Here is a 22,500-nt window from a genome sequence, read left to right as displayed (position 1 = left end):
ACTGCCTCCAGAACTCTCAGTAGTGGAGACGTGGTGAGTAAGGGCAGAGGAATGGAGGCATGTGACTCAGGGGCCATGTAGCTCAGTGGGCTAGTGCGCTAAGCCTGATTATCATCGACTTTCAAATCTCTTCGAGGCATTTCCCAAATGGCCTCCCTTGATTTGCTAATGATTGTTTGCTTCCCAACAAAGTGGGAGGAGTTCCCGTAGTTGCGGGAACTCAGAAAGACTCTTGACCTGACTGGTAGCAATGCTGAAGCTGTTGCGTCACTAGGAGGGCACAGCCTGGCTACTAGTGCGCCATACCACTCGCCATACCGGTTCATTACGCTGGGGACCCGGGTTCGATTCTGGCCCGAAGTCATTTCCTGATCCTTTCCCCAACTCTCTCTCTCTCCCTACTCATTTCCTGCCTCTCTCACTGTCCTATCTGACAAATAAAGGTGTAAAATCTTAAACAATTTTTATTTTTTATTTTAATGAATGGCATCGTGGCGCTATGGCCTACAGAAGAATACCAAACCCTGTGCCAACCTCATACCGGAGACGTTACCCCTACCTGCCATACCTGTAGACTACCTAACCTTACGCCCTTCTCACAGCGAAGATGCTATGCCAACGAGAAGATACCAACCCCCTGTGTCCCCATCGCACCAGAACCATATGGAAAATGTACATAAATTTATTCCTACATGGACTATACCATTATTATATGGCCCATACTATAAAGGCCCATTTCTCATACGGTATAAGGTTTTCTAAAATGTTGATTTTCTAACTTGTATGGGCATGTACTGTATATTTTTAGTGTATATATTGTCAGAAAAGCAGGAACGCAGAATTGCCTCATAACCCTCAAGACTACTTACTTGGTGTGGTGACGGGTTTCAGGATGAAAAAAAACAACAGCTATGGTACTTGCAACTAACAGCTCTATCACTCGCTGTTGTGGAAGTGCCAAAGGATGTGCAATCTGGTTTCATTTGGGTGTGTCTGTGAAGAATGTGTCTCTGAGTATATGTGCGTGTGAAAGAGACAAAGAGAGAGAGAGAGTCAGGCAGAGCGTGTGTGTGTGTGTGTGTGTGTGTGTGTGTGTGTGTGTGTGTGTGTGTGTGTGTGTGTGTGTGTGTGTGTGTGTGTGTGTGTGTGTGTGTGTGTGTGTGTGTGTGTGTGTGTGTCTGCATATGCGTGCACGTGTGCGCATGCGTGTGTGCGTGCATGCGTTGATATGTGCCTGTATGCATATGCATGTGCCCCCATGTGTGTGTATGCATGCGTGTGTGCGTATGTGCGTGTGTGTGTATATGCGTGTGTGTATGCATGAGTGTGTGTGTGTGTGTGTGCGTATTTGTGTCCTCACATGGGCTCCGAGTGAGTGGCATGATGTCCAGGAGGTCTCACCACGGCAAAGCCATTCTGCAGAGACAAAAAAAACACAAAACAAAAAATACAGAACAAAAGTCACTCAGTTGCTCCCCTAAAGTGCCCCCAAAAGATTTCATTATCATTCCTTCTCCTACCCCCTTCATGTGTCTCTGAATGGCTTTTAGTAGGCCTTCACAGAATCTCTTGTTCTTTCCGAATGTTCTTTATGCCCGCGCACAACAAAAATAAAACAGGCGCTCTTCACAGACAACAGCAGCACACACACACACACACCACACACACACACACGCACACGCACACACCACACACACACACACACACACGCACACGCACACGCACACGCACACGCACACGCACACACCACACACACGCACACGCACACACCACGCACACACAAACACACACACACACGCACACACACACACACACACACACACACACACACACACACACACACACACTGGTGTCTTACAGTACTGCTGCTGCGATCATTTGTCCGTGACCCTCCACCATCTGCAGGTGGTCTGGTTTTGGTAGAGGGTACAAAGGGACGTGTGTGTGTGTGTGTGTGTGTGTGTGTGTGTGTGTGTGTGTGTGTGTGTGTGTGTGTGTGTGTGTGTGTGTGTGTGTGTGTGTGTGTGTGTGTGTGTGTGTGTGTGTGTGTGTGTGTGTCTGTGTCTGTGTGTCTGTGTGTCTGTGTGTTGGGGGGAAATTGTGGTGCAGTTGGCTAAGGCATATCATGCCATATGTCTGGTGACCTGGGTTCGAGTACAGCTGGAGGTAGAAGGCCGTCGTTACACACTGAAATGATTCACGGAGGACTTTTGACACTTTATTCCTCACTTGTAGCCCCATAATGCACGCCGTACCATCTGAGGAACACTGAAATAGCCATTGAAAGGTTAATTACAACAGTACTACTCTACTATGACATAACACAGTCATTGCCATTCTGGTAACAAGATAACATTCTGGTAACAACAAATTTATAACGCCGTGTTTTAACGGGTTAAGAAGTGTGATTTTCCCTCCACATACTAGCTATGAAGCAAACATCACTGGGTTCCCTTCCACCATGATGATACATCAGTGGTTCTCAACCTTTTTTTCATAAAGACCCCCTGGACCTCATCATAAGCCTCCAAACGCCCCCTTGACCTCATCATAAGCCTGCCAATGCCCCCTTAATAAAATGTACAGTTCTAATGCCCCCTCTTTCTCTTTCTCAACACCCCCCAAAGGCTCCCCAATGGGCCCTAGGGGGCTGTAGAGCCCCTGTTGAGAAACGCTATGATACACAATACAAAATTTGAGTGCAGCCGACACATAATTGATACATCATTGGTAGCAGAGTTTGATGTTTTTGTGAAGGTCTGCATAGGAAACAATGAAATCTAGACTAATAATAAAAACAAGACCAGAACTCTGTCGCAGTTGTAGCACTTCAATAACCCATAAAGCTCACTGAGGACCAAAAGAAATATTATGTCCACAGAGGAAATGCTGCTTTGAGGAAAATGTTGCTGGGATAGGAATATCCCCTGTGGAAGTCTTGCATTGAAGACTGGTAAAGCTGCGTGTACACCAGAAACGATCTATGTGACCCGAGAATCCGAGGTCACTGAAGAGGTTTGGCGATTATTTCGCTTCATTCACTCTAGACGTGACACTGACATGTTTGACACTCTGGCTTGTCAGCCTGAGACGTTCGGAGATACGGTTTTCCATGAACTGCGTCATAGCTCATTACCATGATATTAGCAACATTTTAATAGCTGAAATTTGCTCTGGTCGGTCAGGTTACTTCGGTACCAGTGAATTGCTATTCACTGACCCTCCATAGAGATATGATGACTTCCGTTCAGGTAATGTAGGTCGCTCTTGGTGTAAACATAGCTTCAGGAATATTCACTGCGAGAGTGTTGCAATGCACTGTGTGTGGGGGAGCGGAATATGTCCGTTGTTAAGAGTGTTGCATTGTGGGATGGTGGAGGTACAGTACAGTGCATGCTCACCCTGAGTTCTCCCTGGGCCACCTTGAGGGCCAGGTCAGTCACGCTGCCCACAGCCATCCGCGACGCTGTCGACGTGTGCATCTCATTCCACACCGTGTCAGAGTCCACCTGTCCATCAGAACCGTCAAAAACGTGCACACACATGCGCACACACACACACACACACACACACACACACACACACACACACACACACACACACACACACACACACACACACACACACACAGACACACACACACACACACACACACACACACACACACACACACACACACACACACACACACACACACACACACACACACACACAAGAAAAGGGGGAGATCAGATAAGAGAGTGTTCCCTATTCTGTAGGCCCTACCCAAACTCCTTCTTCTGAATTCCAACTCTCCTGACTCTCCACTCGTTCGATCCATCAGCCGTGCTATTTCACTCCTCCACCACTCCGTTTTTTTTCTCCCTTTCTCCTTTTCCACCCTTCACTCTTTCGGTAGACAGTCGAGCTGGGACTCGGCCAAGCACAACAGTCTCATCAAACTCATGAACCTGGCTCCGGCAATCATTTCATTAGGGGAACAATTATTTCATTTGCCATAATTATGAAGGGGAATGAGGACATTTGTTATTGTTTGATAGAAGACATACTTCAGCGAAGGGATTCCTAAGGGGCTGCCAGGCCATACGCTACAACACCGGCTCCCTGTTGTTTATTTTCATATCTGTAAATTTTGTACTGGAGATTGTGTGTGTGTGTGCGTGTGTGCGTGTGTGTGTGTGTGTGTGTGTGTGTGTGTGTGTGTGTGTGTGTGTGTGTGCGTGCGTGCGTGCGTGCGTGCGTGCGTGCGTGCGTGTGCGTGTGTGTGTGTGTGTGTGTGTGTGTGTGTGTGTGTGTGTGTGTGCGTGCGTGCGTGCGTGTGTGTGTGTGTGCGTGCGTGTGCATGTGCGTGTGTGTGCGTGAGTGCGTGCGTGCGTGTGCGTGCGCTTCTCTGTGTGTGTGTGTGTGTGTGTGTGTGTGTGTGTGTGCGCATTCTTACCCCAAAGCCTCCACAGGGCAGCATCACAAACCTCCTCCGTGATAATATTCCTGAAGAAAGAAAGAAAGGAATGAAAGAAATGTTGGCAAAAAGTTTATAGTCATAAAGTATAAAGTATAAATATTCATGTTCGTCATATTTACTGTGCGTGTGCGTGTGTGTGTGTGTTTGAGTGTCTGGACAGAGAAACAGAGAGAGAGAGAGAGGGAGAGAGACAGAGACAGTGTGAGTGTGTGTGTGTCCCATAGCTTTGGGTTTGTGTGTGCGCATGTTGGCCTACTGTACGTTGATATGTGTATGCGCTTATCAGCCCTTGTGTGAGCATGTGTGTGGTCTCTTCGTTATGTGAGTAAAAGTATGTGTGTGTGTGTGTGTGTGTGTGTGTGTGTGTGTGTGTGTGTGTGTGTGTGTTTGTGTGTGTGTGTTTGTGTGTGTTTGTGTGTGTGTGTGTGTTTGTGTGTGTGTACTCTCCACTACCTGTGATTTTGCAGCGGTCCAGCTTGAGTCGGTTGAGGGGGTTGGTGCCATAGACCAGCACGTGCTTCTCCGAGTGCACAGACTGAAGCTCCTCCAGAGTAGCCTTACGCCCACGGATAGTCTAAATACACACACACACACACATGCACACACGCACGCACGCACGCACGCACGCACGCACGCACGCACGCACGCACGCACACACACACACACACACACACACACACACACACAAAGAATTTTTATACTGTATGATGTGAGGTTTATATGAACGTATTGCATGTAGTAGGTCACACCAACGAAATATGACTTAAACCACCTATAATAACTGGAATAAGTGGAATTAAAAGAAGCAAGAAAAAAAGTAAATGCATCAGGAAAAGAATGTAATTCAATACGACATACATAACAATTACTGCGTGCCTACAGTGATAATTGATAGTTTGTCAGTGATTGTTAGTGGTTGTGCAGCGGAGCTCTGTGGAGTGTTGTGGTATGTCATGACAGCCCCTATTCTGAAGGTCCTGAAAGATCTGTTGTGTGTCATGCAGGTCCTGAAAGGACTGTGGTGTCTGTACAGTCGGTCTGCGGTGTGTCTTTGTATTCCTGAAAAGGTCTGTAATATGTTAGGAAGATCCTGAAAATATGTGTGTGTGTGTGTGCGTACATGCATGTGTGTGTATGTGTGTGTGGTTGTATTCCTAAAAAGGTCTATGATATGTTATGATGAAGGTCCTGAAAGATATGTGGTGTGTAACTGAGGTCCTGCAAGATCCATGTCAGATTATGGTACATACTGTACAGTCTGTAGGCTTGTGCTGTGTTATTGTGATCTGTAGCTGTCATGACAAAACTGTACTGTTCTGTCTACACAGTAGCAGGTCTGCAAAATGTCTTTAATGTTTTTAATTGTTTAATTGTAAATGTTTGCCTGTGAATGTTTGTGGTTCTGCAGATGAGGTCAGTTAAGGTGAAGGTCTGCTAAGTCCAGAAAGTTTTTGGTGCATTTTGGTAGTGTGTAGTAGGTCTGTGGTATGCTGTTGTGAAGGTTCTGAAAGATCTGTGGTGTGTCAAACATCCTGACAGATCTGTACTGTAGTGTGTGTTGGTGGTCTATAGGTCTCCAGTGTGCTAGGGTAATCTGTAGCATGTCTGTAGTTATACTGTGTAGTAGGTTTGCACATGGTCCAGGGTCTTCCTAAGACGTCTGTGGGGCGTTGTGACAGTCGGTAGATAATCTCAAATGACCACAGGGGAAGTTAAACCACTGACTGTTTAATAAAATAGGCTTAGTGAGGTATCATTGGGCTGGGGGCATGTTATTGTGATCTACAGATGGTCTTGTGAGTCTGTGCTGTATTGTGATGTGTTCTGGCGGTCTGTCACAGGTCTCATAGTGTTCTGTGGTGTCTTTTGATGGTCTTCATTAGACCTCCTACAGTAGATCTGTGGTGGTCTATAACAGGGTCTGTGGTAGGGCTGTAAATCACAGCCTCCATGATGATATCTTATTATTCGATGCGATGCGATGGAATTATTTTCGATACTTAAGAATGGCCCACGATACGATACAATACGATTAGATTTTTTTCTTACTTTTCCTCTTCTATTATGTTATGGAGCTAGGGTATTGGGAAGGGGCCAGTGATTTGATTATTTTTGATACTTAAGAATGCCCCACGATACAATGCAATTCGGTTCAACCATCAGATTAAATCGCAATATATCAATACATTTCGATAATTATTTACACCCCTAGTCTGTGGTGGTCTATAACGGGTCTCATGGGTCTGTGGTGTGCTATAGCGGTCTGCAGGGTGTCTGAAACAGGTCTAATGGCAGTGTCTGTGGTTCGTGGTGGTGTCCGGATGGGGGGCTGCTGAGTTTAGTGTGGCGTATTTTGTGATGGTGGTGTGCAATATGTATGACATGGATCTGTGGTGTCTTGTGCTGGCGTTGCTGAATGTTGTGTGGTGTGCTATGATGGTCTGCAGAGGTTCCCATAGGTCTGTGATGTGTTGTGGTCATTTGCTGTGGTCGCTCAGTGTTGTGTGGTGTAGTGTGGTGTATTGCAGTGGTCTCTTCAGTGTTGTGTGGTGTAGTGTGGTGTATTGCAGTGGTCTCTTCAGTGTTGTGTGGTGTTGGTTGTCTGGTGCTGGTGTCGGTTATCTCACACTGGTTGCAGAGTGTTGTGTGGTGTCTGATTGTTGTGTAGTGTTGGTGTTGGTTACCTCACACCGGTTGCGAAGGGTTTTATGTTGTGTTGTGTGGTCTATTGGGGTGTTGGAGATTTGTGTGGTGTTGGGTGTGTGGTGTTGGTTGCCTCGCACTAGTTGTGTAGTGTTTTGTTGTGTGTTGTATGGTCTATTGTGGTGTCAGAGTGTTGTGTGCAACACTGGTTGTGGGTGTCGGGTTTGCGGAGTTGGTTACTGGTTGTGTGGTGTATAATGGTGTGTTGTGTATGGTCTATAAGGGTGTCTATTGGGAGTGTTGTGTGCCACACTGGTTGTGGAGAGTTGCGTGGTGTTGGGTGTGCGGTGCTAGTGTGTGGGTTACCTCACACTGGTTGCGTAGTGTTTTGTGGTGCGTTGTGTGGTCTGTTGGCAGAGAGTATATTGCTATGGGGGTGCCGGCGTGTGAAGTGCTGCGTGGTGTCGGGCGTGCGGTGCTAGTGTGTTGGTTACCTCACACTGGTTTTGGAGTGTTGCGTGGTGTTGTGTGTGCGGTAATAGTGTGTTGGTTATCTCACACTGGCTTTGTGGCGTGTTGTGTGGTCTATTGGCAAAGAGTATATTGCTATGGGGGTGTCGGCGTGTGAAGTGTTGCGTGGCGTTGGGTGTGCGGTGCTAGTGTGTTGGTTACCTCACACTGGTTGCGGAGGCCTCTCTCCTGCAGCCTAGACCAAATACTCTGGATCCTCCCAGCATGCTCGGGGTGAGAGCTGTTATCACCGCAGGTACACTGGTGCTTCAGCATCTGCGAGTCATAAACGAGCCCTGCACACACACATACACGCAAACGCACACGCACATGCACACGCGCACACGCGCACACACACACACACACACACACACACACACACACACACACACACACACACACACACACACACACACACACACACACACACACACACACACACACACACACACACATACACACACACACACAAACCGTGAGTAAGCGACAAGAGGGTTTCAAATATCCAATATTCCAACTCAAACACACTTTTTCTTCCCTCTTCAACAGTGAAAACAGAGACTTCAAACAGTACATCTTAGCAATGTTTGCGTTGTGCAGATATCATTTCAAGTCATCTCTTGTCAACAGGTTCCACATTCCCGCTAATCCCCCAGCTGCTCGTCCTGTGCCCCCGTACAGGCACACGCACTGTAGTGTACAGCCAGCGGACCGACAGCACGGACGGATGATGGCAAGAACAGAACCGCACAAACATCTGGAAAAGTCTGCCCCCCTACACGCACGCATGCACGCACGCACGCACGCACGCACGCATGCACGCACGCACGCACGCACACACACACGCATGCACGCACGCACACACACACACACACACACACACACACGCACGCACGCACGCACGCATGCACACGTGCACACACACACACTTTCTTTTCATTCCATTCATTCTTTCCTTTCTTTCTGTCACTGCTGCCACTTGCTAAATGTATACTACATGTCTGCAGATACATGCAGACTAGACAAGAAAGGCCCCCTCTTCATGGCGTCACAAGCTTCCAAAAGATTTAGGGGTTTAGCAAAGATGTTAGAGTGCCTTTGTTGCTGGGGGTTCGAGGTAAAATACAGCAATTGAACACAATTTCAATATGAGTACACAAATATAGACCAGTAATTATTACATTGCGTTTTTATGTTTGCACAGTGGCTTGGGACTCGGGGCCCCCATGGCTCTTGGGCCCCTTGGCCTGGCCCTGGGCCGTGCAGCAATCCGTAGGATACATGTGTGTAAATGAGTAATATCAGTATTACCCGCAGAATATTTCTTAGTCAAGATGGGTGGGTGGATTAGCCCAGTATCAGTTATATGACATGTATTATGATGATTGAATGATATTATTAGGATGAATTATATGAACCGTTTTCAAGAGGGTAGGTCTGCACACTGCGGAATAAGCTCCAAAAAATAAAGTCTATTAAATTAAAACAGGAACGTTTCGATCACCCTGGATCTTCGTCAGGCATATAGGTAACAGGAAGAGGTTGTGGCCTATATCACATAACCATTCCATCTACACCCGCCCAGGCAGGGCACCCAAAGGTGCCGATCAACTAGACTGACAGGCCACAGAGCAGAATTATATGAAACCCTCATACATAGTAGTCAACAAATACATAGAAACTTTTAGAAATGATTTTTGGAATTACAAAATCTTAATCTTTTCTAGGGATCTAGTCAATAAGTATGCACGTATTGTGTGTATGATGTACCTACCGTATGCATTATGTGTATGTTGTATATATTACTGTGCTGTATGTATCTGAAAGGTCAATTCTCTACTGGGCATTGAGAGTATAGCGAGCCTAACTCCGCTAGCTTACCCGTGGTGAAGCGCAGCTTGCTGGCAGCTTCGGGCGTGACGGGCGAGGGCACAGTGGTGTCAGGCACGGAGTAGGAGGTGGAGGCGGGCGAGGACTGGGTGCGGCCCAGGGGGCGATGGGTGCCACCGCTGGGCATCACGGGCATGGTGGCCAGAGACACCAGCCTCTGTCTCTGTGGAGGGGGAAGGAGAGAGAGAGAGGGAGGGAGAGGGAGAGAGAGAGAGAGAGAGAGAGAGAGAGAGAGAGAGAGAGAGAGAGAGAGAGAGAGAGGAAAACAACAAAAAAGAGATAGACAGAGAAAGGCAAAACAAAAGGATGAAAGGAACAAGAGAGTGATGAAGAGAAGGGGAGGGGGGGGGAGTGGAGAGAGAAAGTGAGTGAATACACTAGAGGGGCCAAAACAGTACCACTTGTTGTTCTAACCAGCTGCTGCCTTTTTATAACATGCGATCAGTGAGGTTTTGGCGCCCCCTCTAGGTCGCTGACAAAACGGCACAAAAACCTGACCCACAGGTCCCAGTCTTATCAGCCGCATTACAGCATATTTACATTTCTCTGCTGTCATGTGGAGCGAGGGAGGGAGGGAGAGAAGAGGGGAACTTCCATTCAGGGCGGGCATGAGAGAGAGAGAGAGAGAGAAACAGCTCGCTCTACCAGTCCAGCAGGAACACAGCTGAGTTGGCAATGCCCGGGTGCAGCCTGGGATGAATATCTCCCTTCGCTTCATCGCAGCCAGCTGACTGACTGTGCCAAGAAGACACACCCGACTGTTTTTTTGCTTTTCTTTTATGTTCATATTCATAACATTTCAGCTGACAGTTCCGGGAATGCCTGTCCAGACACAGACTGTGAGCTTCTAAAGGCTGCGTGATGTTGGAGGGGGGGAATGTGTGGTATGTAAGGTATTGCTGAATATTATTTTAGGGTATCATTTGTGCCAATAAACAAATAGTTAAAGTATAATACATAGGACATACGGTATACGGGTATAGCACAGTACAAATAGGTACGGCAAAACACCATGTGTACGCATGGTACAGTGAAGAGATTCAGTATCGACTGCATCACTTCTATTACGCACAACAGCTATAACTTATGGGCTTTAAAGTTTAGATTTTTGTTCCATGTGCGCAGTTCCTGAGTACCAAACCATACCATTCCAATGCCTGTAATGTCTATTCAAAAAGCCGTCACTAGAAAATGTGCCAAGTATGTAAATCTCTGATTGCAGATTTCTGGCTGTCAAAACAGTAGCTGTATTTTGCAACATACATTTTGCACGTGACCATTTTCACTGTGTAAACCCAATTGCCCCTTAAAATGACCTCCAGAACTCGTCCTATATGTACAGTACTGTTGAATTATTATATTACTGACACACTTACAGTGCTGTATGTACTGTGTATTACTTTGTTTGATGCATAAATCCAGTACTGTATATAAATGGGAGTTCAGCGAGCTGCAAGGGCTTGGTACATACAGTACGTTCTGTTAAGAGTGTGGGTTTTTGAGCATTCTATAAAAAGAATGCGTTCTATAACAATGCAAGATTCTACAATTCCATATTGTATTGAGTGACGCCCAGAATTCTATAGAACTTTCACTGCCTGAACATTCCCGTCACACCGGTGTGACGGTACACTCTTAAAGGTTAAAGGGTGGCTAAACTCTGCTTGATTATCCCCACATCCATGTTGCTTAGCATTATAGAGTACTGCAGGCAGATGTTAGAAATGTACTGCATTTGTTACATAAATCGACAAATGTATTCGTGTAAAAACAGCAATGTGGGCCCTGCTGTGGCCTAACGGTAGGGCACTGGGTTACTACACCGGTGTCCCGGGTTCGATTCCAACCCAGGTCATTTGCAGGAGCAATGTGGGGTTAGGTGCCTTGCTCAAGGGCACTTCAGCCATGGATGGAGGTGTAGGGAGAGGTAACGGTGGGATTTGAACTTGCAACCCTCTAGATCTTAAGGCCACCTCCATAACCATTAGGCCACGGCTGGCCCTTAATACATTCTTGTTCTTATTCTTGTGGCCCTTACCATGATGGAGTTTTGCAGGCTGATGCGAGAGTTGTGCTCTGTTTGGTGCAAGTTCTCCTTCCTGTCTGTATTCTTGTGTATTCATACCATGATGGAGTTTTGCAGGCCGATACCAGAGTTGTGCTGTGTTTGGTACAGGTTCCCTTTCTTGTCTGTATTGGTGAGGCCCTTACTTACCATAATGGAGTTCTGCTGTCTGTATTGGTGAGGCCCTTACCATAATGGAGTTCTGCTGTGTCTGTATTGGTGAGGCCCTTACCATAATGGAGTTCTGCTGTGTCTGTATTGGTGAGGCCCTTACCATAATGGAGTTCTGCTGTGTCTGTATTGGTGAGGCCCTTACCATAATGGAGTTCTGCTGTGTCTGTATTGGTGAGGCCCTTACCATAATGGAGTTCTGCTGTGTCTGTATTGGTGAGGCCCTTACTTACCATGATGGAGTTCTGCTGTGTCTGTAGTGGTGAGGCCCTTACTTACCATGATGGAGTTCTGCAGGCCGATGTGCTCCCTCTGGCTCTCCTTCATGGTGATGCTGGGCTGGGGTTCCACGCGCCTGAACACCAGCCCCCCGCCGGCCTCCCTGCTCGTCTCCCGCTCGCGATCCCTCTCTCTCTCCCTCTCCCGCTCTCGCTCCCTCTCTCTCTCCCGCTCCCTCTCTCTCTCCTCGCTCTCCTCGTCTTCCTCTGGGTCCAGATCCTCAGACAGGATCTGCTTGAGCCGAGGCTTACAGGCCAACTGTGGAGAACGGAGGGAAAGAGGGGTGGAGAGAGAGGGAGAGGGAGAGAGGAGAGAGGAGGGAGAGGTGGAGGGAGAAGGGGAGAAGGAGAGAGGAGTGATAGAGGAAGGATGGGGGTTGACATGGAAGAACAAATGTGAACACGTTTGTTAATGTTACAATCAAACACTCAGCTCTAACTGTGTATGTGATGTGATTTAGGGGATGGCTGCACACACGACAGAGGTGGAATTACCGGGGAAATAAACAAGTCCTTTTTCCAACGCGCACTCCAGATCTCTAATCTTGGCAGAAAATTACAGCCATTGTAGTAGCTTTGAAACTTTTAAAGTAGGTAATGTACGTGATTTGTCTCAGAATTAGAGTACATTACGGTTTGCACGAGGTATACAATTGTCAAAATCTGCTACAAATGTGTACATTCACCTCTCGTGAACTAAACTAAAAAAGTACAGGGTCGGGAAATACCCCGCGGGCACATGGTACACACACACACACACACACACACACACACACACACACACACACACACACACACACACACACACACACACACACACACACACACACACACACACACACACACACACACACACACACACACACACACACACACACAGCATCATTTACAGAAAGTCAGTGAGGTAAACATTTCCAGTTCATACAGCACGCCACACATCTCTATCCCTGTCCAGTTTAGTCCAGCCTTCTCTCTTTCTCCTTCTGGCCATAGAGACATAGACACATGTTCACAGTTTTTAAGCCTTTGTTTAGAAATGCTCCAATCTGATTACTTGCAGACTATAAGCATTCCTCTGGCACATGTCATCATCATTCTAATAGGAATACGGCCCCTTATTCTAAATAGATCATTTCCCTCCTGCCTTCTTTCCAGAGCTTATTCTCAAACATTTTTTTCTACCTGTTATCGGAAGACAGCGTGCAATGGCAAAAGGAGCATGTTGGGCTAAAGTGCTTTGTTTTCCTGAGTCAAGTTGCACATTGCTGGTGTGCTGAGAAAGTGCCCTAGTTGCACATCAGTAAATGCTGGCCTCCACATTGCCTCCACATTTTGTCCCGTGGAATTCTGTCAAACATGTGGCAGAGAACATTTTACTGACCCTTCCCCACATAGTCTTTCATATTGGGCAAACCATAATGATCTCAAGTGATTTTTACAATTTTATCATGCATGTGTGTGTGTGTGTGTGTGTGTGTGTGTGTGTGTGTGTGTGTGTGTGTGTGTGTGTGTGTGTGTGTGTGTGTGTGTGTGTGTGTGTGTGTGTTTGTGTGTGTGTGTGCGTGCGTGTGTATGTGCGTGTGTATGTAGTGTGTGTGTGTGTGTGTGTGTGTGTGTGTGTGTGTGTGTGTGTGTGTGTGTGTGTGCGTGCGCGCGTGTGTGTACATGTGTGTGCGTCCATGTGTTCTTTCCTATGCTATTCAAATTCATGGCAATTTATATGTATAATATATGTACTGTATTGCTCATTGGAGAGACAGGAAATCATTTCCTTGGGGGGGAAAAACCCTAAATCAGTTGTCACACGCCCCCCCCTGCGATGCCTCCACGCCCCCCCAGGGGGGCTTGCACCCCACTTTGAGACACACTGGTGTATACTGACCTGGCTGAGGGGGGAGTGCTGGGGCAGCCTCTCCAGGGGCTTGCCCTGCTGCAGGAGGAGGGCGTGGGGGAGCCCGGCGCTGTGGCCCTGGGCTTGGGACAGCGGCTCCGAGCGGGTGCGGCCCAGAGCCTTGTGGGTGCTGGGGGGCACCAGGCGGTCCATGGTGGGGGGGTACTGCAGGGGCACCGACGCCAGAGTGGGCACTGTGTGGCAACAGGAGAACAGGATACAGGGGATTCAGCTGGGCTTCATATGTCTATACGTCTATACATTTAGCTTTCACTTTAATCCAAAGCAATTTACATACATTACATACAGTACATGACACACATGGGTCAAAGATGTTTATGGGTTCAGACATCCGGTGGCGCAACAGCATCTTATGGCCATAATTTAATTAGTAATTGGTGGTTGATATGCTGCAATGAATATGCTTCTTCTTATGATTCTTGTTATGCTTCTGAGTCCACTAAAAACAAACAAACAAAATCCATACAATAATGGCATTGGCTGTCGTTGCGCGGTTGCTGAAACGTCACTGACCAACATACAAAGGACATATGTATCAATGCCATATATCATCTGTGAAAATATACAGTATTTTATTCACAGAGTATTTCATTCACACACACAGTGGTGTTCAACACACTCAGGCATGACTGCAGGGCGTGTTCGCTTGGAGTGATTGTTATTACTGAAGCTGCCTGTAGAGGGCAGCACGAGCGCAATAACAGTATGTGGAACTGGGTGTAGTAGCGGGTAACTGGGTTTACATTGGTGTATGAACGTGTGGGTGTGACGTTACAGAAAGAGAGTGTGTTTGAGTGACATACACATGTATTTTTCTGCAGGTTTTTCCATCTTTTGCACTTTGTAGTGCATGTGCTTGTGCGTGAGTTGTGTGAGTGGGTATGCATGCATGTTTGTACTTTATGTGCATGTACTGTGTTTGTGTTAGTGTGTATGTGTGTGTGTGTGTGTGTGTGTGTGTGTGTGTGTGTATGTGTGTGTGTGTGAGAGAGAGAGAGAGAGTGTGTGTGAGAGAGAGAGAAAAAGAGAGAGAGAGAGAGATAGAGTGTGTGTGTGTGTTTCCACGTCAGACAACAGAGCAGCGGAAACTGTTGTATGCTTATTTGTGACTTTTGATGAAATGTATGTGCATGTACAGTGTGTGTGATAGTGTGTGTGTGTGTGTGTGTGTGTGTGTGTGTGTGTGTGTGTGTGTGTGTGTGTGTGTGTGTGTGTGTAGTATGTGTGTGCAGTATGTGAGAGAGAGAGAGACCTGTGATGAACTGTGTGTGCACCAGGCCTGAGGGCTCCAGGATCAGCACAGGCTGCAGACGAGACGACAGAAGACCACTGATCTCCTGCAGGAGAGAGAGAGAGAGAGAGAGAGAGAGAGAGAGAGAGAGAGAGAGAGAGAGAGACAGACAGACAGACAGACAGACAGACAGACAGACAGACAGACAGACAGACAGACAGACAGACAGACAGACAGCCACAGAGAGAGATTGATATTTATGAGACAATATGATAATAATGAGCAGGTAGAGACACAATGAGATGTGAGAGATGTGAACAAAGAGATGGAATGAAGCACAGAACAATGAATAAGCGCAACAGCAACAGAGATGAAGGGATAGATGGAAGGGAGGGGAAGGGAAGGAAAGGGAAGGGAAGACGGAGAGAGATAGAGTGATAGATGGACAAAGAGAGAGAGAGAGAGAAAGAGAGAGAGAGGTAGAGAGAGAGACAGGGAGAGAGAGCAATAGCAAGTTGTGGAGAGGGCTACACACAGGACACAGCAGACAACACAGCTCAGCTCAGCTCTGCTCAGCTCAGGTGTTGGCTACTGGGTGGCTCCGGTTGATGAGAGTGAGGCCTCAATGTTTAAATTACAGACGCAGGAAAGGGCAGAAGGCCACCTGCACTAATCGCCTGGCCTGAGGGCCACCACCGCCACCGCTACCGCCACCGCCACCGCCACCGATCGGGTGACTCTGATTAAACATTAGAACAGCACCGAGCGCCACCCACCACCCAGCCACCCAGCCACCCAGCCACCCAGCACCGGCACCGGCTGCGGATCCTGTTACCACGGCCATGGAAAGTTCTGCTGGTAAACAAGGAGCACAATAATTGGCCCCAGTGCCTCAGGCATGACAGTGGAGCGGAGAAAGAGAGGAGAGGAGAGGAGAGGAGAGAGAGAGAGAGAGAGAGAGAGAGAGAGAGAGAGAGAGAGAGACAGACAGACAGACAGACAGACAGACAGACAGACAGACAGACAGACAGACAGACAGAACAAGAGGAGGAGGGGAAGAGAGGAGTGGAGGGTGAAAGAGGAGTGGAGAGCAGAGGAGAGGAGAGGAGAGGATTAGAAGAAAAGATAAGGGAGAAAGACAGAAATGAAAATGGGAAGATGAGAATAATGAGAAGAGACATGCGAAAAAAGAAATAGAGGTGAAGTACAAGAAATATAAAGAAAGGATGAAAGGAGGAGAGGAGCACCGGGAAGAGGAAAAATTAAACATAACGAAGGAAGGGAAGAAGAGACAACAAGAGAAGAGAAGAGAAGAGAAGAGAAGAGAAGAGAAGAGAAGAGAAGAGAAGAGAAGAGAAGAGAAGAGAAGACAAGACGAGGCAAGATAAGGCAAGACAAGACAAGAGTGTGACTGTACCTCTGGGGGCAGCTGAGTGGGCAGGGGCAGCACTCTGTCTGGCAGGCTGTCATTGGACGAGCTGCAGTCAGACACGGGGGTGCTACTGCTACTGGGAGACGAGTCCACTGGAACACACACACAATAGATGGAGATGAGAAACTGGACAGACGCACGCACGCACGCACACACGCACGCACACACGCACGCACACACACATTCACGATAGAAGGAGATGAGAAGCTGGACATACACACACACACGCACGCACGCAAACACACAAGCACACAGGCGCACACAGGCGCACACACACACACACACACACACACACACACACACACACACACACACACACACACACACAATAGAAGGAGATGAGAAGCTTTGCAGCTGTGCATCAGGTTCAGTGTGTGTGCGTCCGGGCGTCTGTGCGAGCGTGTGTGGAGGTCCTTGTACGTACTCGGGCCGTCTGTGTGTCTGTGTTTGCTTCTTAGGGGGTTGGCTCTCAGGCTGCCCTTCCTCACTTTGCTTGCTTTTACTTTCAAGATGGGCTCAGAGGCTGCATGGAGAGAGAGAGAGAGAGAGAGAGAGAGAGAGAGAGAGAGAGAGAGAGAGAGAGAGAGAGAGAGAGAGAGAGAGAGAGAGAGAGAGAGAGAGAGAGAGAGAACAAAAAGGTACGATTTTAAAAATAATACACATAAACAGTGCATGTAAATCTCGCACAGGAAAATAACACCATGAGGGCCTGTTGAGCTGCAGCCAACTGCAAACAATGAACTTCCAGAATTGTTTTGCCCTTTTTTTCCTTCTTCGTCCTGATTATTATTTTCCGGCGGGAAGGCCCAGGTCACCCATGGCTTTATAAATATCAACAACGGGCCGAATTTTAGCGCACACACACACAAACACCAACACCAACACCACCGTTCCCCGTCATCCGCAGACCATCAACCTCCACACAACAATACTCACATGTGTGTACTTTTCTAAACTATCCCCTTACCCCTTGAACACTTCAGACGAGAACAAAGCTACAAAGAGTCGCTGGACTGGCTTCATAGCAAGAGTGGCACACAATAAAAGCGATTGTTAAAAAGACATTAAAAGCACAATGCAAGCATGCCGCCATTCCAATTGGCTGCGGAGGCTGTTAGCATCATATTCAAAGTTCGACTACAAACTGTCGACGAAGTCGGTCAAATCGCCTCTTGTCGCCCAAATTGGTTTTGTCTCTTCTGTCGCCAGCTCCTCCATACAAAGTCAATGAGTGCGTCTTAATATGCAGCCTTGCCTCCTCCACTTGCGCTTGTCTCCTCGTCCCGCCTCCTGGCCCCTCCTCCGTGGAGAAAACGATTAAGTTTCCCAGCTGTCAGCCTAGCCACAACAACTTTTGAGGGACTGTTTTTCATTCACCATCCCAATTGCAAATGAGAAAAAGACTCTACAATTGAGCTTTTGCAAGATATTGAAATATAATGCTGTTGTCAGTGATGTCATCATGACGAGAAGCAAGTGGAGGAGGCAAGTGGAGGAGGCAAGGTCGCATATTAAGACGCACTCAATCACTTCCATCACCGTTCTTACCGCTCTTTTACCGTATACCGCTCCTGTAATGTGTAATGTGTCCACCTTACTATTCTGCCCCCCATCCTACACGCACGCACGCACGCACGCACGCACACACACACACGCGCACGCGCACACGCGCACACACGCACACACACACACACACACGCACACACACACAAACACACACACACACCAGTGTTGAATACTCTACCACAGGCTTCTTAACACAGTTAAACACAGTTAAACACAGTGGTTATCGCTCGCTGAGTTTATATAGTTCAACACTCTTCAGAGTTTAATGCCCATTTTCAAAATGTAAGAATCCCATACTGTGGAGGCCTTTTAAACTAGAAAAATGGTACAAAGTACAATTTTGGAAGCTATTCCCAAAAGTATAACCCTGAATTCTATCAGTAACTCATTGGTGTTTTTTTTCATATAATGTAATGAGCACAACTAGGTAACCATGCCAACTCCAATTTCACAAACCAGCAACTAAGGTGACCTATTGATATACAGTATATATATATATTTTTTAAAAACATACTAGTCATATTATCCCCAGAGCCATTTTATCTCATATCCAGACTGTTGTGTCCTGAACTCTTATTCTGATACAGGATTTGTCTCCATACTGTATGTTGCTAGGAGACTTTGATTTGTTTAGGCTCTTGAAGAACGTTAACTAAATGCTGAAACTCACGCTTGTTCCCGCTGTCATTTATTACACAAAACACTACAAAATTGGCGACGAGATTCAACTACTTTTTCTGCAAAGATGACGGCTGCTAACGTTCCCTTCCCGACCTTCTTCTTACAATGCCCGGGTGAGCCTGCAATGCCTTTTAAAACGTGGAAGAAAATCTTCGAAAACTACCTGCTCGTGATCAATGCGACTGGTCAGGAATGGCCGGTTGCAAGGAAGAGGGCAATACTGCTACACTGCCTCGGCTCGGAGGGACAGAGAATCTTTTACTCTCTACCGGACACAGGTATTACATATGACACTGCTTTGGCTGCATTGGAAAAGTACTTTAATCCAAAGACTAACACAGTTGCCGAGCGCCATGCATTCCGTAAACGGGCTCAGGCTTCTCATGAATCGATCCTACAGTATGTTGCTGCGTTGCGTGACCTTGCTTCAACTTGCGATTTTGGCGCGAAGGCAGATGAACATATTCGCGACCAATTGATTGAACATGTGTGCAACCCAAGAATTCGTGAGAGACTGTTGTTAGGCTTAGATGCTGAGTTTACTTTGGACAAAGCTATCACAATAGCTACACAAATTGAATCGGCTGTGGACCATGCCAAGAGCATCAGCGGTGCCCGTACGGTCCCCGTGCAAGCCGTGCAGCAAACTTCCCAACGCAAGGGGAGAGGGCGCCATTCGAATGCTGCAGGCGCCAACGGCTCTGCTAAACGTAAACAAGCAACCTGCTACCGCTGCGGCTCCAATGCTCATTTAGCCAATGCACCCAACTGCCCTGCGATCACAGCTACATGTAAACAATGCAAAAAGATTGGACACTTTGCCAAAGTTTGCCGCTCTGCTCAGCCAAATACACAGGAGGTGCGTGAAGTAGAGCTTCCTGAGGTCTTGGTGCTTTACACAGAAAATTCTGTCAACCCAACTGCTAAAATTACATGCACTGTGGAGATTGCAACCGAACAGTCACAGCCATGCACAGTTGACTTAGTCGTGGACTCTGGGTCTTCTGTCTCCATTCTGCCACAAAGCCTCTACCGTACGTGTGCCACCACTTCAACCACGTGAGGCTGACTCAGCCAAAAGTCAGGCTTGTGTCTTACTCAAAAACACACATCCCTGTTCTTGGCTGCATGTCCGCGAATGTGTCACTACATGGCCGCACAGTTGCATGCACATTCTACATTGTGACCAACGGAACTCCACTGCTTGGGCGAGACCTCATGGCGTCACTACAGGTGCGCATCCAGCACAACAGAGTCTTGCCTCCTACTGCCCCTGCGCCTGTGCTGGAATGTGCCACTGCCACACCTACACCTACACCTACTCCACCCATCATCGGCTGTGCAAAGAACTTTGTTCACCTGGTGAAAATTGATGACACCGTCAAACCAGTGCGCCAAAAGCTCCGCCGCCTGCCTCTGTCTGTTCGAGATGCCGTGACAGAGGAACTGCGCAACCTACTGGCAGCGGGCGTAATTGAGCGCATTGATGCTTCACCCTGGGTGTCACCAATTGTTGTCATACAGAAAAAGTCAGGCAAAATACGCATGTGCACTGATCTGCGTGAACCAAACAAGGCGGTGATCATTGACGCACACCCACTGCCTCACATGGATGATCTGCTGTCCAGCTTAAAGGGTGCTGCCGTCTTCTCTACAATTGACCTGGCTAGTGCGTACCACCAGATGCCACTACATGAACAGAGCCGTGACCTAACAGCCTTTATTACCCATGAAGGCCTGTTCCGCTACTGCCGTTTGCCATACGGGCTTGCTTCAGCTCCTGCCGCTTTCCAGAAAATGATGAGCGTTATTCTGGATGGCCTTCCGGGGGTGCAGTGCTATCTGGATGACATCGTCATTCATGGATGCGACATGCCTGCTCACGACAAGGCTTTAGCTGCTGTGCTGCAACGGCTGAAAACTGCTGGCCTACAACTGAACAACGACAAGTGCCGCTTCCGCCAGCCCAAACTGCCGTTCCTGGGACACGTCGTGTCAGTGGATGGACTACACCCTGACCCTGAGAGCATTCAGGCCATCGCTGACGCACCTGCACCTACCGACGCCTCAACTCTGCGCTCCTTCCTCGGACTGCTCTCATGGCACTCCAAGTTCCTGCAGAACCATGCCACTGTGGTGGAACCAATGCGAGCATGCCTGAGAGGGCCTGACAGTGCTTTTCAATGGACTGCTGAGGCACAAGCTAGCTTCGACACTGTCAAGAGAATGCTGATTGGCAGTCAGGCTTTAGCTTTGTTTGACCCTACACTGCCTACAATCGTGTCTACAGACGCCTCCGACTACGGCCTAGGAGGTGTGCTTTCACAAGTGGGTCCAGACGACGTCGAAAGGACTGTGGCGTATGCGTCCCGAACTCTGTCTGCTGCTGAACGCAAATATGCCACAGTTGAAAAGGAAGCCCTTGCATGTGTGTGGGCTGTCGAGCGATGGCGTACTTACCTCTGGGGACGCCGCTTTACCCTGCGAACAGACCACCAGGCGTTGACGACTCTACTTACTACCAAAGGGGTCGGCCGCGCCGGTCTCCGTGTGTCAAGATGGTCTGCGCGTCTGATGTGCTACAACTACGACATCATCTACCGCCCAGGTGCCGAAAACGCTCCAGCTGACTGCATGTCCCGCCTTCCTCTACCTGCTGCATCCTCCGACTCTGAGGACGACACTGACCCTGAGATGGTTGCTCTCCTCTCTGATGCTCGTACTACACTGTCCGCTGCTGACCTCGACTCTGCCTGCTCCTCGTGCCCCGAGATCACCAAACTCCGGCTCCAGATATCGCGTGGATGGCCTGCCAAACCCAAAGGTCTCGACCCTGACCTCCTGCAATACTACAAGCTCCGCAATGAGTTCTGCGTCAAGGACCAGTTTGTGTTTCGCAACCAGTTTCGCCTGGTTGTACCTACTGCATTACGACAAGACCTGATCTCCATTGCACACGAGTCCCACCAAGGGGTGCTACGGACAAAGCAACGCCTACGTGAACTGTACTGGTGGCCAAGTATGGACATGGAGGTACTCGATGCCCTCCGTGGCTGTGAATTGTGCCCGCTGAATGACAAAACAGCAAAGCCACGTCCAGCTCCGCTGCAACCAGTGCCTCTGCCAGACGGTCCATGGCAGAAAGTTGCGATGGACATTGTTGGTCCATTTGAAATTGCTTCTCCAGCCTGCAGGTATGCAATTACACTCACTGACTACTATAGCAAGTGGCCAGAGGTTTCATTCACATCGAACATTACCACTGACACTGTTCTCACTTTCCTGTCCACGGTGTTCAGTCGCCATGGCAACCCCCTGAGCATTGTGACAGACAACGGTGTTCAATTTACCTCTGCTGCATTCGCCGCTTTCCTGCAAGAGAGAAATATTACACACAACCGCTCCTCTCTCTACTACCCTGCTGCCAATGGGCAAATTGAGAGATTCAACCGTGTGCTCAAGCAAACAATCCAGCTGGCCATACAACAGCACAAGCCATGGCGCTACACCCCACGCCACAACTGGGACTTCACCTTTCCAGCTCCTCTGTGGTCGTCCCATGCGCACAAAGCTGTCTGTGTTACCTCCTCCGTCCTCTCCTCCGCCTGCTCCCAAGGACGCTGACATCCGTCACAGGGTTAGCCACCGCCAGGCAAAAA

General features: G+C 48.1%; 1 protein-coding gene across 1 annotated transcript in view; it reads right to left on the bottom strand.

Annotated features, from left to right (window-relative positions):
- Positions 1-22,500, bottom strand: part of LOC134463452 (histone deacetylase 7-like) — a 61,055-nt gene that overhangs the window by 26,156 nt on the left and 12,399 nt on the right. The window contains exons 6-16 of the mRNA XM_063216649.1: positions 17,019-17,117; positions 16,580-16,686; positions 15,184-15,268; positions 13,902-14,104; positions 12,021-12,278; positions 9,497-9,668; positions 7,778-7,911; positions 4,916-5,036; positions 4,439-4,488; positions 3,402-3,509; positions 1,361-1,416 (exon numbers count right to left, since the gene is read on the bottom strand). Coding sequence (XP_063072719.1) covers positions 1,361-1,416; positions 3,402-3,509; positions 4,439-4,488; positions 4,916-5,036; positions 7,778-7,911; positions 9,497-9,668; positions 12,021-12,278; positions 13,902-14,104; positions 15,184-15,268; positions 16,580-16,686; positions 17,019-17,117 — 1,393 coding nt within the window. The remainder of the gene's footprint in view (positions 1-1,360; positions 1,417-3,401; positions 3,510-4,438; positions 4,489-4,915; positions 5,037-7,777; positions 7,912-9,496; positions 9,669-12,020; positions 12,279-13,901; positions 14,105-15,183; positions 15,269-16,579; positions 16,687-17,018; positions 17,118-22,500) is intronic.

Source organism: Engraulis encrasicolus, chromosome 14 (genome assembly GCF_034702125.1).
Source record: "Engraulis encrasicolus isolate BLACKSEA-1 chromosome 14, IST_EnEncr_1.0, whole genome shotgun sequence".
Lineage (NCBI taxonomy): Eukaryota > Metazoa > Chordata > Actinopteri > Clupeiformes > Engraulidae > Engraulis > Engraulis encrasicolus.
This window is presented reverse-complemented; position numbering and strand designations above follow the sequence as displayed.